The 17,233-nt window shown below is 40.1% G+C and overlaps 1 protein-coding gene and 2 long non-coding RNA genes across 3 annotated transcripts; all 3 read left to right on the plus strand.

The window, feature by feature from the left end:
• The first annotated feature begins 829 nt into the window (after positions 1–829).
• Positions 830–3,022, plus strand: LOC135479672 (uncharacterized). The gene is made up of 3 exons (XR_010445880.1): positions 830–916; positions 1,170–1,302; positions 2,375–3,022. It is a non-coding gene; the product is annotated as an uncharacterized LOC135479672 (long non-coding RNA).
• A 1,009-nt stretch (positions 3,023–4,031) lies between these two features.
• Positions 4,032–6,755, plus strand: LOC135479796 (serine-aspartate repeat-containing protein I-like). The gene is made up of 2 exons (XM_064759702.1): positions 4,032–4,041; positions 5,806–6,755. The coding sequence occupies exons 1-2, from the start codon at positions 4,032–4,034 to the stop codon at positions 6,753–6,755; spliced, it is 960 nt and encodes a 319-aa protein (XP_064615772.1).
• Positions 6,756–9,594: 2,839 nt separating this feature from the next.
• Positions 9,595–16,761, plus strand: LOC135479545 (uncharacterized). The gene is made up of 3 exons (XR_010445859.1): positions 9,595–9,860; positions 14,815–14,972; positions 15,537–16,761. It is a non-coding gene; the product is annotated as an uncharacterized LOC135479545 (long non-coding RNA).
• Positions 16,762–17,233: the final 472 nt, after the last annotated feature.

A 17,233-nucleotide genomic window follows, 5' to 3' on the forward strand; every position in this document is an offset into this window, starting at 1 on the left:
TGGGGGCTCTGTAGCTGTACTGAAAAAAATTTTACTTACCCGACGGTGGGCATTTTTACAGATGGAGGAAACTGGAGTGCCCGGTGTAAACCATTGACTTTTTGTAAGTTATTGACGAACTTTCCGCATGTGGGAATTTAAAGTTGCCTTTCAAAATTCTGATCTCTTAGATCTATACATATTATGCCTTTCTTCGTACTTTTCCTCTCCAGATCATATTATCTCCCTAAAATGTGAAATGTCTGAAAATCTGTACCAGTCTAAATTTTTAAATACAGTTCAAAGTTACAGGAAACAAAGCATTCACTTCGCGGATTTAGTCAGTAATGATCATACACTGAGCGATTCATGCTGGCTTGCAAGGAGCAATCATTTAGTGGAAATTCAAACTGAATAGCATGTGCTCAGACCGTGAAATCAGCTGATTTTCTAGGCCGGAAATAACGGGTTTGCGGTAAGTTAAAGGTTTTTCCCCTTTTTAAGATTTTACCATTAATGTTACATTGGGTGTATGTGCGCACATATATTTAGGTGCATACGCGGACGTCTTCCAGGACGTCAATGATCTCAGCGGAAGGCCTTGACCGCGATAAAGGCTGGATCGGGACAAGGCTTGAAGAGTCCGTCGTTTGCCAGGTCATCTCAGACCTTTATTCATACTATCACCAGACGGGGGCGGAAACCACACTTACCAATCATAACCGCTAAACCGCAAAGGCGTGCCGGGACAGCCAATCACGGCTCCCTTATGTTAACGTCAAAGCCGGCACGGTAGTATAAAAACTTTAACCGGCGTTTGGTCTGAACTGAAATTGTCCGTGCTTGCATAGGCATATCAAACATTGCTTTCAGCTGCCACTTCTTCAGATTATCTCTCATCGTCGATTACATTTTTGTCTGGAACTCTGCGATTCTGGTGAGTGAAAAAGACTTGTTCTTCCAATAATCCTAAAGGTTTTATCAAGAAACCCGCCTTTCATTGTTTCTCAATGCTTTCCATGTTGGAACTTTGTCTGGCATCAGTGCTTTCTACATTACTTAGGTTACGGGTAATACGCCTTTACATAACCCTCTCTTCATCTGATAACAGATTCATGCCTTCGTTCGTCTCATAGGAAATCTTCCCCATGCAAATTCATTAATTTTTCTTATGTTCTCGTTTCTTACAGAACCTTCGTTGCACCATGAACTTCTGGAGTGTCCTTTGCTGCACAGGTCTCTCACTTGTCCTGATGGCCCAGGTCATCATGGCCTCTCCGACTGGAACAAGGCCGATGTACGAAGCTTCCAGGCTTGATTTTGGTAAGCAGTTTATACCATTTACTTGAAACGCTCAAGTCTTCAGGCTTTGCAGAACCTACACATGTACCTAACAAATCTACTTGAAACGCTCGCGCCATAAGGCTTTGTAGAACATTTTAACAAATCTACTTGAAATGCTCGTGTCTTTAGGCTTTGCAAAAACCTACACATGTACCTAACAAATCTACTTGAAACGCTCGCGCCATAAGGCTTTGTAGAACATTTTAAAAAATCTACTTGAAATGCTCATGTCTTTAGGCTTTGTAGAACCTACACATGTACCCAACAAATCTATTGAAACGCTCGCGCCATAAGGCTTTGTAGAACATACTAACAAATCTGCTTGAAATGCTCATGTCATTAGGCTTTGCAGAACCTACACATGTACCCAACAAATCTATTGAAACGCTCGCGCCATAAGGCTTTGTAGAACATATTAACAAATCTACTGAAATGCTCATGTCTTTAGGCTTTGCAGAACCTACACATGTACCTAACAAATCTATTGAAATTCTCGTGCTCTCAGGCTTTGTAGGACATACTTGTATACTTAACACATCTGCTTGAAACGTTCATGGCTTAAAGCTTCGCTATAGTTTTACATGTAGACCAGGCATTTTATCAGTTTTAGCAGTAACCCATGACCCCAGTGGCTTCCTTTGGGTTCTCATGAGTTTCCTCTTTCCAGACACCAGTTCAGGACGTGAAATATTTTAGCACGGCGTCAAAACTTTTAGCAGCAAACAATTTAAATAATTTTAAAAGCATTCTAGACTCTTAATGATATATTTATCATAATGCCTTTTACAGACTATCAACGTTTTTGTGTATTTGTACGGTTTGCCAAAGATAAATCAGTAAAAATGACACAGAGTTCGTTTGCAGTTGGACATTTCCATTAAGTCACCAGACATCAAGACATTTGATGTACCATGCTTTCACTTAATGTAAAATAAATCATTACAACATTATGATAAAATATTTTCCTTGCAGATATGTTTAATGTGCTACAGTACTGTTTTATTCTTGTAAGTCAGAGTGCTCAGGGTCTATTTAATTTTTTTCCTTACAGAAAATCCATCGAGTTCGTTTTGGGCAAAGTTGATCGGATCCCATCATGCAGTACGAGCCAAACGTCAGATGGCGCATGCGCAGATGATCATGTGTTCGCGCACCCCCCAGCTGTGTCGGTCTTCTTATCGTAGTTCGTCCAGAAGGCGTCGCCCCTACCGGAGACCAGAATCTTCCAAGTATTAATCCGGCGAACAACGAACTGGCCAGTTTTATTGACTCGGGAATTTACGTAACTGTCCGTTGATCGAAGATTACCGGGCACTGTAACGAAGGCTTTGGTGACGGCCATCTTGACCAAGTCGGCGTCAAACTTACCAGAGCTGAACCTGTGATACACGAAAACGTCTCGTGACCAATCTGTGATAGCTACTTGTGTGTGTTTATTCAACATGCAATATGAATGGAGTGCAGAACTCTGATTTTGTATGGCGTTTCTACTACAGAAAAACTACAACCCTAGAGAACATAATTCACTTCATCCATCGACTCACGTCAAGCTGATCGCGCGCATGTAGGAAATGACACTGGAAATTCATTCATTATTTCATTTTAATTTATTTCCTTTTCACTATGTGACGTCTTTTTTGTGTGTCTTGAGCTCTATCTACATGTCTTATTTTGTCATGAATAAATTTATTATTGTCTTCTAAAATTTTTATTTTGTGTTAATTTCCTCTTTAGTTTCGTGCTGCCATGGTCATCGGTTACATCGCATAGAGAGTAAGACCAGAGCAGAGACAGTGTGACAGCTGGCAAATGGTCATACGTAACGGGTGAAATACAGCATCTTGTCAATTTACATCTGTCAGAGTTTTATTCTAACTGTTCATGTAAAGACTGTTCATAAATAGTAGCAAATTTACACGCCTCCCAGCACGATGGTTTAAGCAAAATTAGATGTAGTGATGTTAATTGCAACTTATTAGACGCCATTGCTCTAGAAATACATGAGGAAACATGTCATATTTCCTCATAAATTGAGAGACCGCCTGACAGGTTGGCAGACTAACTGCTTAGTGGCTTGGTGAGCTTGATGTCTGTGCAGTTTATTGAATTGTTCAGGAATGAGTGAACTTAGCTTTCTGTATCAGCGAATCTCAAACGAAACGTCAAAACAGGCGAAATACCAAAGCGTGTCACAATACTCGGACACCATAGCTGACTCTCCGCGGTGTCATACTGTGCTATTCTACAAAGCAGGGAGCATTCCAGTTCGTATGTATGTTCTAGAAAATAGAACACAGAAAACAGAGTTAATAAATGTCAACGATTGAAGGATACGGGTAAATGGCTCATTATATGCAAGTGCCAAAACACGCACAACAACGTACAGGCGCATTACTTGACATACATGTGCATGTGATTCGTTTGGAAAGTTGCATTCAAACTTGTCCGTCAGTTTAACATATTTGACCATTTTAATCACTTTTAAAATCGTTTCCTATATCAAGTTACATTAGGAAGATGTTAACTGAATTAAAGTTTCAAATTGAATCAAATTTCAAATTAAAATCTTTCTAACATTATAAAAAAACTGTTGTCAGTTTTTCTTTACACGAATACGTCTTAATTTAATTCCTTATAATTCATCGGTAGTTTGAGAAGTTCAATGTTCTCCATCTTCGACCAAAAGTTTCATCCACCTGTAACCCCGCATGCCGTCACGTAAGTGAGAATGTCTCTAGTTTAGCATAGAGCACAAACCAAATATTCGGCATGGCATTTCAGTGATGAAGCACTCCCAGTATATTGCCACGGGTGGGGTTTACAACAATGGGGCAACAATGTTGTTAAGAACGATGTTAAACTAAAACCAACAAATCATGTTGATAAATATCAATAAAACGCATGAGCGTGGATAAGTGGACTGAATTCACAGCCCTTTAGTATATTAGCGGTACATTCTCTGCTTCATGACTGTGTCTAATTGTATTTAACCCGACGCCAGATATTCATCGCGTTGAATCAGATCGTCACGCTAGATGTATAAACAGTTGCAATCAAAGAGCAGCTGACATACATATTTTGTTATCGACAACTTATATTCTAGCATGGTACACGATTTGAATACTGATTTCACTCAATCGACTAAAACATAGCTTGCGTCTTTCCAACATCACTGAAAACTGTTGACTGCTTCCCTTTGCGTAATTCCGTCCTGTTTTCGTACTTAATATATTTTCTTAGTTCTTTGGTGGTTTGTGTTATACGTCGTTTTGAGAATTGGCCTTGCGATTATTGACCTGGAACGTCCTTATTGGTTGTTGACTGGTATCAGAGTTTCTGTTTTAACGCATAGTTTCAACAAAAAAAAATATCCACAGAAGTCAGAAGTCCTTTTCTGACTTCAAAAATTAATTTATGATTACTCCAGGTACCCATAAAAGTATTCTAATCAGACGATCCACGTTCGTAAAAGGTAAGACACTATGGGCGCTCAAAAATACACATTCCACATTATAACCTAGCCTGATGTGGATGAGGATGAGTCCCTTTTATGGTTAAGCCGCAAGAAATGCCTGGGCTGGGTAGAAAAAAAACCCTCACCAAATCAGTACCTGACAAATATCCGGTCACGGGACCTCAGCTGGGCTTGTTATAACCAGATCTTTGTCTCGTGCGATTATAAATGCGTGTTCCTTGAATACAGGATTTTCTGAGTAAACTTTTGCAGCTGTGTTGTACATAACATCACGTCTGGCAACCGTATACCACTCGTAAACCATAAAGAGGTGTCCTGAGTCCATTACCGCAGACAACCTAAAATACTAGTCCCCGAAATGAAGATGTAAGAAATAATATATGGATAGTAAATAAAGGCGGAAACAAGTAAGAAAGAAGCTGTCAACCTTTCGTTTTCATTGGCGCAGGAAAGACAGTCGATATTGTTGGCATGGCATCCAATTCAGATTTCAAAATCGTAAACCGTTAATAATTCCACAGGACAAAACATTATCCTGTTGATATAATGTACATGAACGCGTATATGGCCCCGGGCCCTTTCGTTCTGTGTCAGCTACACGTGCCTGTTCCTCGACTGATATAAACGAAGCAGTGCCAGGGTCACAGTGTCAAAGTCACCGAGATATCCTTCTGAACGAAACCTCTGCCCTGTTTAAACATAACGCTGGTACACCCTGGAACTGATAATGTCAACCAAATTGGGGCTGACATCATGCAGTAAACCAAACATTAATTGTTCCAAAAAATCATTCACAAACCAAGTATTTCTGTATTTTAATTAAAAAAAAATACAAAATGCTATGTAAGACTGAATGAATGATGCATTCAAATATTCCTTGATATGTTTAAAGTTCAGTTGGGTCTGGCTTGTGCGATTGTCTGGCCCTTGACCTTTGAAGTCGACGGATAAGTGTACAGGCCTAGATGATGATACTTATACAGACCTAGATGATGATGCTTATACAGGCCTAGATGATGATCCTTATACAGGCCTCGATGATGATGCTTCTACAGGCGTAGATGATGGTGCTTATCCAGAGCTAGATGCTGTTGCTCATACAGACCTAGATGATGATGCTTATACAGACCGAGATGATGATGCTTATACAGGCCTAGATGATGATGCTCATACAGGCCTAGATGATGATGCTTATACAGGCCTAGATGATGATGCTCATACAGAGCTAGATAATGATGCTCATACAGGCGTAGATGATGATGCTCATACAGACCTAGATGATGATGCCCATACAGACTTAGATGATGATGCTCATACAGACCTAGATGACGGTGCTCATACAGACCTAGATGATGGTGCTCATACAGACCTAGATAATGATGTTCATACAGACCTAGATGATGGTGCTCATACAGACCAAGATGATGATGCTCCTATAAGCCTAGATGATGTTGCTCGCACAGGCCTAGATGCTGATGCTCATACAGACCTAGATGATGATGCCCATACAGAGCTAGATGATGGTGCTCATACAGACGTAGATGATTGTGCTCATACAGACCTATATGATGGTGCTTATACAGGCCTAGATGATGATGATGCTCATACAGACCTAGATGATGGTGCTTATACAGGCCTAGATGATGATGCTCCTACAAGCCTAGATGATGATGCTCGCACAGCCCTAGATGATGATGCCCATACAGGCCTAGATGATGATGCTCCTATAAGCCTAGATGATGTTGCTCGCACAGGCCTAGATGGTGATGCTCATACAGAGCTAGATGATGGTGCTCATACAGACCTAGATGATTGTGCTCATACAGACCTAGATGATGGTGCTTATACAGACCTATATGATGACGCCTGTACATGCCTAGATGATGATATTCATACACACATAGAAGCTGATGTTCATACAGACCTAGATGATGGTGTATATAGATCTAGATGGTGACACTTATACAAGCCCAGCTGATGATCCCCACAAAGATATAGATGACGCTGAAACAAGCCTAGATGGTGACACTTATACAAGCCCAGCTGGTGATACGCACATATACCTAGATGACACTGGTACAAGCCTAGATGATGATGCCTGTACAACTCTAAATGATGATACGTATACAAACTTAGATTTTGACACTTATACAGACCTAGAGGTTGGTGCCTGTACAAGCCATTGATGATGGTGCTTATACAGACCTAGATCATGATGCTAATACAAGCCTACATGATGATGCACATGCATGGCTAGATGATGATGCACATACAGGCCTAGATGATGATGCTTATACTGACCTTGATTATGCCGGAACAAGCCTAGCTAATGATGCCTATAAAGACCTAGATGATGACAGATATTGATGCTTATACAGATGTAGATGATGATAGATAATGAGGCTTATTCCACTCTATAGGAAGATGTTTATTTATACTGGCGACAATGTTAAATAAACCTAGACGACAGCTTTGGCTATACAAAACGGTCTGCTTACACACCGTACACGAGGATCCTTATCACCACACACGTGGATGCTTATACACCGCAAACGGTGATGCTTATATACCACACACGACGATGCTTATACACCATACACGCTTATGCTTATACACCATACATGAGGATTCTTACACACCCCACATGAGGATGCTTACGCACGACACACGTGGATGCTTATACACCACACACGTGGATGCTTATGAGCCACACAAGAGTATGCTTATGCACCAAACACAAGGATGCTTATGCACCATACACGTGGATGCTTATACACCAAACACGAGGAGGATTATGCACCATACACGTGGATGTTTATACACCACACACGAGGATGCTTATGCACCACACACGAGGATGCTTATGCACCATACACGAGGATGCTTATGCACCTCACACCAGGATGCTTATACCCACACACGAGAATGCTTATGCACCAAACACAGTGATGCTTATACACCACACACGAGGATGCTTATTCACCACACACGAGGATGCTTATACACCAAACACGAGGATGCTTATGCACCACACACGAGGATGCTTATGCACCAAACACGAGGATGCTTATGCACCACACACGAGGATGCTTATGCACCATACACGAGGATGCTTATGCACCTCACACCAGGATGCTTATACCCACACACGAGTATGCTTATGCACCAAACACAGTGATGCTTATACACCACACACGAGGATGTTTATACACCAAACACGAGGATGCTTACACACCCTACATGAGGATGCTTATGCACCATACATGAGGATTCTTACACACCACACACGTGGATGCTTATACACCACACACGAGGATGCTTATGAACCACACACGAGGATGCTTATGAACCACACACGAGGATGCTTATGCACCACACACGAGGATGCGTATGCACCAAACACAGTGATGCTTATACACCGTACACGCTGATGTTTATACACCACACATGAGGATTCTTACACACCACACACGTGGATGCTTATACACCACACACGAGGATGCTTATGAACCACACACGAGGATGCTTATGAACCACACACGAGGATGCTTATACGCCACACACGTTGATACTTATACACCGCACACGAGGATGCTTATACACCAAACACGAAGATGCTAATGCACCATACACGTGGATGCTTATACACCATACACGAGAGTGATTATATACACCACACACGAGGATGCTTATACACCACACACGAGACAGCTTATACATTGCATATTATTGGCTACATCCATATTCATGTCATACAGTACAGCTTTGTGGAGTGAATGTCATACAGTGCATTATCATGAAGTACATGTGTCGTGCCCTGGGAGGGGGAAGTGTGGGTATATGAGTGCGTGAGTGAGTGATGTGTCAATGAATCAGTGAAAGATGAGCGAGTGAGTGAATGGGTGTGTGAATGGGTGAGTGAACGAAAGAGAGAACGAGACAGTGATTTATTTATTTATTTGATTGGTGTTTTACGCCGTACTCAAGAATATTTCACTTATACGGCGGCGGCCAGCCCAGTGGTGGGAGAAAACTGGGCAGAGCCCGGGTAAACCCACGACCGGGAGCGGGTGAATGTGCGAGTCAGTAAGAGACATTAAGAGAAAGAGTGCTTGAGATTCGAACGAGTGAGTGAGTGAGTGGGCAAGTGAATGAGTGGGTGATTCAAGAATTAACGAGTCCTTTAATTATCTGGAGATTACTGCCGTGTATAAGGCGATATTGTCCATTAAGGGCTCTTGGATTGATAAATCATATCATGCTTATGTACACGTCACACTATTCGGAATTTTGGAAATCTTGGTTACCGTGCGACCTGATTTCAAACTAGGACAAAAACAACTCTTCGGGCGAAAACAACTTCAGCACAACAAGGACGAAAGCTGGAGAAAACATCATACGTGACCTTGAAGGGTGCGAATCCCTGAATATTGTAAACAGCCGACATACACTGTATATACATGCGCCCATCTGTCAGGAAACACCCTCCAGATGTTCCAGAAGCTGTTCTGCGTTGTCTGATAAAAATGAGATGAAGAAGAAGAAGAAAACACACGTACGTGCTATGCGAATCTCAGATACTGTTTTACCTTGTGCTCTTAATTTAAGCATACTAAGCTGTTGGCCAGGCCAAGCGCGATCCCCTGACACACCCCTAGCTACTCCTCCACGATGATCCAATCAGAATCCAGCTCGGTAACTAGGCCATCATGCCGGTTCCAAATATGGCATTGCCGGCGTTGTGGCGTGATATTTTGCTGGCGGCTACAAAACCATTTCTTCTCCCTTCATACATTTGCCGCCAATTTTCACGTTCCTCGCAGTTCTTGGTGAGCAATTAAAGTGAGATATTAATGTGGGTGTTCGTGGTTTAATTTACATGTGAATAGGGCCACGTACTCTTTTAATACCAGTCTAACTCGAAGAAGACGGATTGCGGTTTGAATGAGTTTACTAGAGCGAAAAACAGCTGATCGGCTTCATTGGCATTCAAGGCAGATTGAGCTGAAGGAAGACAGAGCTATATCACCGGAGCCCACTAGCTAGGGGCATAATACACGAGGTTAGTTTATATATATATATATATGTATACATACTTCACTCTGGTGTATATTCCACAAAAACAATTTGAACTAACGTCAAAATGTGTAATTTGTTTAAAACGCTTATTTTTAAAACACAGAAGTTAAAATTAGGAATAACTGTTGTGGGGATTATGTTTAGATAAACGTATCATAATTTGAACTTCTTAGCCCATTACCCTGGCAACATGTTGAAGTTTAAAATTTTGGCTCAAGTACAAAACCACTGTATGGAATCTGTCCCTGATACATAATTTCTAATACATTTTATTAAGGTTTCAGCTACCTTTATTTTACTGGTTAATACTGTGGAATGTGAAATTAAATTCTTTTTTTTTGAAATGCGTTATATTTAAAATGTTAACTTTTTTATTTCCCGCATACTGCGTCTTTGTCAAAATTTTAAGCAAATATGTATATTTTTCCCATGATTTTTTATATAATGGGGTATTCTCAGCTTCTCCAACACCTTAATTGTTTTAATATGTACGCAACACTTTCTTCGTAATCTTGTCCACAACTATGCCGTATGCTGTCTTTTGGTTTTAAAATGTTCTTGCTCGGTATGGCTGTAATGCTGCTGAAGTAGATGAATCATTCATTTATTTATTCATTCACTCACTCATTCATTCATTCATTCATTGAAAACTGTGCTTAACTGCAAGTTTATCGCCGTGTCATTTCTGTCGTTGGTTCATCTGCTGTCTTAGGCCAGGAGTTTCATCAGGGGTGTCGGACAAGGTGCTGTGGTTTCCTTTACACTCTTCCTCCACGTATAAACCCTACCGCCGTCGTATAGCCATAGTATATGCAATATTCCTCTGTATGGCTTAAAAATGTTATCTTTATTTAATCTAGCATTGCGAAACTTTGCGGCCAAAGATTGCCAAACTGCATAGTAAGGCTTGGCCCCAACACTACTTACTGACGAGCAGTCCAAATCAATCTATTTAGGCGTCGTATCATCAGAGATTCTTGTACCAAATCGTCAAGAACAGTTTCTACAACAACGCTCAACAAGGACCCACCCCCACCCCCCTCACAAAGAACTATAAAAAAAAAGAGACATTCGGACTGAGGAGTAGAGTAGCTCTCATTTCGAGCAACGCAATTCTCGCAAGTGCGTCGCTCAAAATAGGAGTTATCCCACTCTGCAACTGTTTATGTCGGTGGCATGTAAAGAGATGCAGTTAACAGTTTTCCAATGATACTGAAATTTAAGACGTAAGGGATGCCCTAGGGGCGAAATTTCCTCGTTGTCCATGACGTGTACTATATTTCGTTAATGCATTGAATATGTAACGGATTTTGATGGCAACTGTTCATATCTATGCGTCAAAACAGACATTCGTATACCAGCCGTCAACCAAAATGAACGCTCAAGGTCAATGATCGCAAAGTTAATTCCCAAACGACTTTTAAGAGAAATTACCAAACAGCTGAGAAAGTATAGAAGAAGGAAATCAAGACGGAATCATACCCATAGAAGCAGTCAACAGTTTCAGTGAATTTGGAAAGACGCAGGGAATGTTCTGGGCAAATGGGTGAAAACCGTATTCAAATCGTGTATCAATCTGATATATAAGTTGTCGATAGCTAATATCTTTTTTGATTCAAGACGATGCATATATTGCCCCTAACCACAATGTAAAGGACACTCACTTGATCAAGTACATATGCAGAGTTCGACCAGGAGTTTTCATCGTATATAAGTAATTCCAGACCAGTCATGTCTTATAAATTGCAATTAACATTTTTTAACCTAATTCTTCTTAAGCCGTGGTGCTAGGGGGGCTTCTAAGTTGCTACGATTTAGCAATTTACGTGGACAGTCAGAATAAAATCCTGAATGAGGTAAACTGACACACTGTTGTCGCTGCTCTGGTTTTACTCTCTATGCTGTACGCTTTTTAATTATATGCACATAGTTCCACATAGCGATTTCCCACATTCCCCTGTTACACTGTGCTTGGAGCAATTGATTTGGTTTCCAGAATTGTGTAGCTTACTGATGTTATATCGGCAGAAGGAAGTATTTCATGATCCAGCTTTCACAAACGTGGCTTTATCAATTTGTTTATCTAATGGTTATTTGAATGGGTGGAAGAAACGGGATAAACCACCAATACCTTAAACAAGTTACCGACGAACTTTCCCACGCGTGACGTACAATTATGCACAGCATACTTGCTAGATGCAGCCACACAAGCGTCTCTGGTCACTTGTCACCAATTCGTGAATAATTCAGCACATGTGTTTAAAAAAAACGAATTGCGGACTATGACAAAATGAGTGTAATGGCGTCTGGTAGCCTCGGTGCAACATGGCAATACTGACTTTGTTAGTATAACAATGTGAACCGCGTTTCATAATATAAACTATTTTAAAAAAACATAAAAAAAAACTTTAAAAAATGTTTCAACCGTAGAGCGACGAGTCCAAGCACCTGGCGCCTACAATATGTCAACACCGGATACACCCATGCAGACTTTCTCAACTCATAGTAACACGGTCAGCGTTTTTGCACCATAATAACACACTTTCGATTATGTTTTTGGTTCAAATTTTCGGCATACTGCCTTTATGAATATGCATATATGCGAAGCGCCACCGTTGTTTTCTGTTCCATTCCGGAAATGTATGAATTACTCCCCCGATTATGTAATATGGCTACTCCGTATAATGTATACGAGACAGTATATTTGCAGTATGCAGTTTGGGATAGATGCACAGTTCTCAGTACTGGTGGTTTGCTTTGACAGATGCCACTTTCATCTCACTATTTGTGTGTAATACATATAACTTCTTCAGATTTAATAAACATGTAATATACACGTATATATGTATAGAATATATTCTTTATATCTTTCTTGCATCGTTGTAAACTGACTTCTTCTTCCATTTAACCCACTCTTGCTCAAATGGAATACGTGTGTTTTAAGGGTGTGTAATGCTGTAAGTCTAATTCTATTGAAAGAGAATGGTCTTACGAATTTGACTTTCGACACAGATGCTTATGGTTGACAGCCCGAATATGTACATGTACTACTTTGGAAACTTTGTCTAGCCAAGAATGACCACGTATACGAAAAACTGCCAGATCTTTATCTTCCCCTAGAGGGCTCTATATTGGGCTGACCCGGATCAGCTGATCGCCGCTGTCATATCGCTCAAGATCTGGAGACAATCATCTTCATTGTATACGTGGTATACTTGCTAAGTGGGGCGAATCCACCCTAGAAATATTTGTGAGCCTTGCATAGGTCGAGCATTGTTCCATGGTGCTGTTTAAAACAGCTGATTCCCCCAAGGTGTGTCATATAAGAAGCACTCAACCGTAACCATTTTACTTTGTGGCTCACTGCTTTTAAAATTCCACATAGATGAGCTAAACCGCCTCAGTCATGCAAGAACCGATTTTGCACGTGCAACCATTCACGTATGCATCCGTCAGCGGCGTAAAAAATCTCGCGAAAGTTGGCGATATGATCTATTTCCCGTCGTAATGCTTCGATGCTTGGATCGCTGTTGCCAAGGGCTACGATTAACGAGAGCGAGGACAATCTGTCGCGACTGATCGGCAAGTTGCATACGTAGCCAATACCAATACAGATTAATTCAACTGCAGTTGTTACACAATCCCAATTCATTAACCCCAATACAAAAATGTCACCGATAATTTGTGATATACCTAATATAGCAAGTCTACATCATAGACTGTAAATCCAGAGCAGCGTCAACAGAGAAGCGGTAGACGAATGGTCACATGTAACCGGTGAAATAAGGGCTCTCGTCAATTAACCTCAGTTAGGGATTCATTCTAAGTCACAGTTAAGACAATGCCATCTCTCACTTTAACTGAGAAATCAAATACACATGCACAACAGTGAAGTACAGCAAATAATAGCCAGTTAAATATGTTGGTGTTAACATGAGACTTGTCCACGTATTTAAGGGTTCTTTTGGCGAGAATGGTTCCGAGAGGTTCCCATAAGTTTGAATTTTCAAATGTTTCACAGAGTTAGGACGTGTTTTTTTCGCTCTTCCTTTCGCAGTAAAGTCAGACCTAGTTGCTGCCAATCTTATTGACTTGTTGTTTACTATTTGCGAAGAAATATCTCTTCCTGCGCGTTCGCCGTTCGATCGAATTCTTGCTTCCTTGAACCTTTTGGAAGTGAAGTTCACGCAAAACAAGAATTTTGATTGGTTTGTTTCCTTGCGACAAGATCAACTAAATAGTCATTCAACACATTGCGAACTCTCCCAGAGTTCGGGCTTCGTCACAACACACTCGCAAACACCTGTATACAACATAATTTCATTAAACATATGCCGTGAAAGAGATTTTTACCATTTGATTTCAGAAGGAAAACCCCACTACGTCGTTGATGCCTTTCAGGGATTGTGGATGTATTGATTACAGGAAGACCTCTACAAATCGAAGTACACATCACTAAATAGATCACCTAAAACTATGCAGAAATATATTTTCATTTATTTATGTTTTGCTTTTTGTTTTGTTTTGTTTTGTGTTGTTTTTTTTTTTTCAAACATTTGAATTCTAAGGTCGGCTTTATGGACAATATTACCAGAGTTTAGGAACTCTGACGTCACAGAAAGTTTTTCCAACTTTAATCACGACATTGAATGTTGGAATAACTCTTTTTACCCAGGAGTAAAAGATTACTGAAATAATGTTTACCAAGGTTCTGGTAAACATCAGGAAAAAAAGATGATGTGACGCAGAGAACCTAGATACCGTCAGTATGGCTCATAAAGCCCACCATAGTATTCAAATATTTAAATGCCTTTTAACACTTAAAACAATTGAAAGTATTTTACGCATATTTTTCAGTGGTATGTATGATGAACCTTACTTCATATTTTGTCTTTCTTTTACTTTAAATACAATAAGCTCAATATTTATCTTTGCAGACTTCAATAACCTGACAGAATGCAGTTTTCTCTAATTGTCCTCATTTTGATACAACTGGCCTTACACGTCACGGCATATCCAATTCCGAGTGAAACAGAAGAGGTCAAGGTCGATAAGCGGTCCATGGATCAATCGCCATCACTCGCATCAAACAATGGTTAGTATTTCTAAAGTGCCTAAAATCCGCTTTTAGTACCATATCCAAAAATTTGTGAACTTGGATGCCCAATGTTAATTTTAAGATTTTAAGATCTTTTGGTTTAGACTGTAGGCCGTTCTACTAAGGATTAAAACCATCCCACTACAATGGAAATCTGTCATATGATACCGAAGAAATGATAACGATTTTAATAGTAATTATCATATGTGGCACATTAAGTATTTTTGTGATTTGTTTGATTGGTTTTAACAATCCAAGATTTTTTTCACCTATACTATGGCCGTCATTTTCAAGGGTGGAGAACCGGAACCGAAGTTTAGAAGGGTGGAGAACCGGAGAACCTTGACGTTGCAATTGTAAACCATTCGTGGTTGGGCGACCCAGGCCGCTAAGACTGGACAAACTAAAGTGGCATATATACATATCGACATTATTCTGATGTGATAAATTGAAGACAGTCTGTGTTCCAAGCTATTTGTAAGCTATAGGTCCTGACTGAAAGTTGCCTTTCACTGGTGAGTGCAAGTATGAGTAACATTTGCGCCTGTTCATTCCTTGTAGATGAATTCTCCACCATGTTGTCCAAATTCCTATCACGTGATGCTGGTAACGTGAGAAGAACGAGGCGGACGGCTCCGCACCTGCAGGCTGCATGGACTCTGCATATCGTGTGTAAAGTGAACCCGAATCATTCTCGCTGTTCCCAACACGTTGTGCCTGACACCGATCAGGATTTAGACATCATCGCTCGTTACAACCGCCGGAAGTATCGCCATCGGAGACGCCATTCTCATCGCCATTGAGTCGTGACGTCAACTAATCATATATACGTTTGTACAAAGAATATGATTAATTCATGCAGTTAATTTTGTTCTGGCGATATTGTTAGCGGTAACAAAAAGGCGAAGTTTAGATTATTGAGTCAATTAGTTTCTCTCAAACACCGTATGTATGTTGCATATATACAATCTGGTTTGACAATTTTGACAACTGCCGCAAACGTAAACGCAAACATGTCGTTGATTTTGTCTATTTCATTAGTTTTTTTCATTCATTTCGCCATTAACAACAAGTTCATTAACATAAATTTCATTAAAGCTTTACACTTCCATTTACATAGCGTCATGTCGATTTGTATATTTATATATGAAACCGAGACAGTTCACGCTGTATCTACAAACAAAAATACAAAGTATGAAGTACATGCATCAGTAGGAAGGGACAAAAGGGTGGAAGGCATAAATGCGTACGTACACATTTAAATCTTTTTTTTTTCCTTTTTTTTTTTTTTTTTGTCATCTGATCATGTATGATGATATTTATTGATCGCTTTATTGTATGTCCTTGGACGTAAAGACAGTAACAAATATACGTCTCCCATACGACCGAAGTGGTTGATGTCATAGTTATTCATTCAGTCATTCTAATATTCATGAAAGGACGCAGAATACTCTGCTTATTTGTACGTAACTTAACTTTATATTCTTAAAAAGGCAATTTCATTAATGACCTTCCCTTACTTTTTATCATGCCATGTTCAAAATTGTATTACAATTTTACATTCATACCCAGTTATTAAATTGCTTTGTCAAGGCGCACAATTTACCATACATGTTGACTATATGCAGCTCCATGTATATTTGACTAACTGAGATACTGATATTTTTCCTGCCTTGCCAGGCTTTATTACATATTCTTACTGCATGTATTGAGATCGATGGAGTCGTTTTGTATGAATTATATGTATTACATCTATAATATTGAAATAAAAAAATCTTAATTACAACCTGTTTAAATGTTTTAAAATGAATGATTATAAGGCCCATTTATGAATAAAGATATCAGGATATTTATTGCTGTACCCAAAACTCATTATCATGTCAGCTTAGTCATGATTTCCATGTATATAGTCTTACATGAAGTTCAGGGGAGATTACTTCTCACTCTGGTACGACACAGGTGAACATGTGTTCTTTGCACGTTGGAAAGTGCGTCAGTAGCTTGCCAAAATCCCGTGGTTTACAATTGATTTTACTCCAGTCATAAAGCTGAGCACACAGTCTATAAATACGCTTCCTTGCGGCGTTAAATGTCCATCAGTCGTAGGATACATCGATAAATCAATCAGTTCATCGATCACACATTCTTCGGTGCGCCGTTAAATGTCTATCAGACTTGAATTCACAGCGACTGCATTATGGGAGGCTCCTGGGTCATTGCACCGTGCTGGCGTGCTAACCGCCCGGCCACTTCGGCAA

Source organism: Liolophura sinensis, chromosome 12 (assembly GCF_032854445.1).
Source record: "Liolophura sinensis isolate JHLJ2023 chromosome 12, CUHK_Ljap_v2, whole genome shotgun sequence".
NCBI classification, from domain to species: domain Eukaryota; kingdom Metazoa; phylum Mollusca; class Polyplacophora; order Chitonida; family Chitonidae; genus Liolophura; species Liolophura sinensis.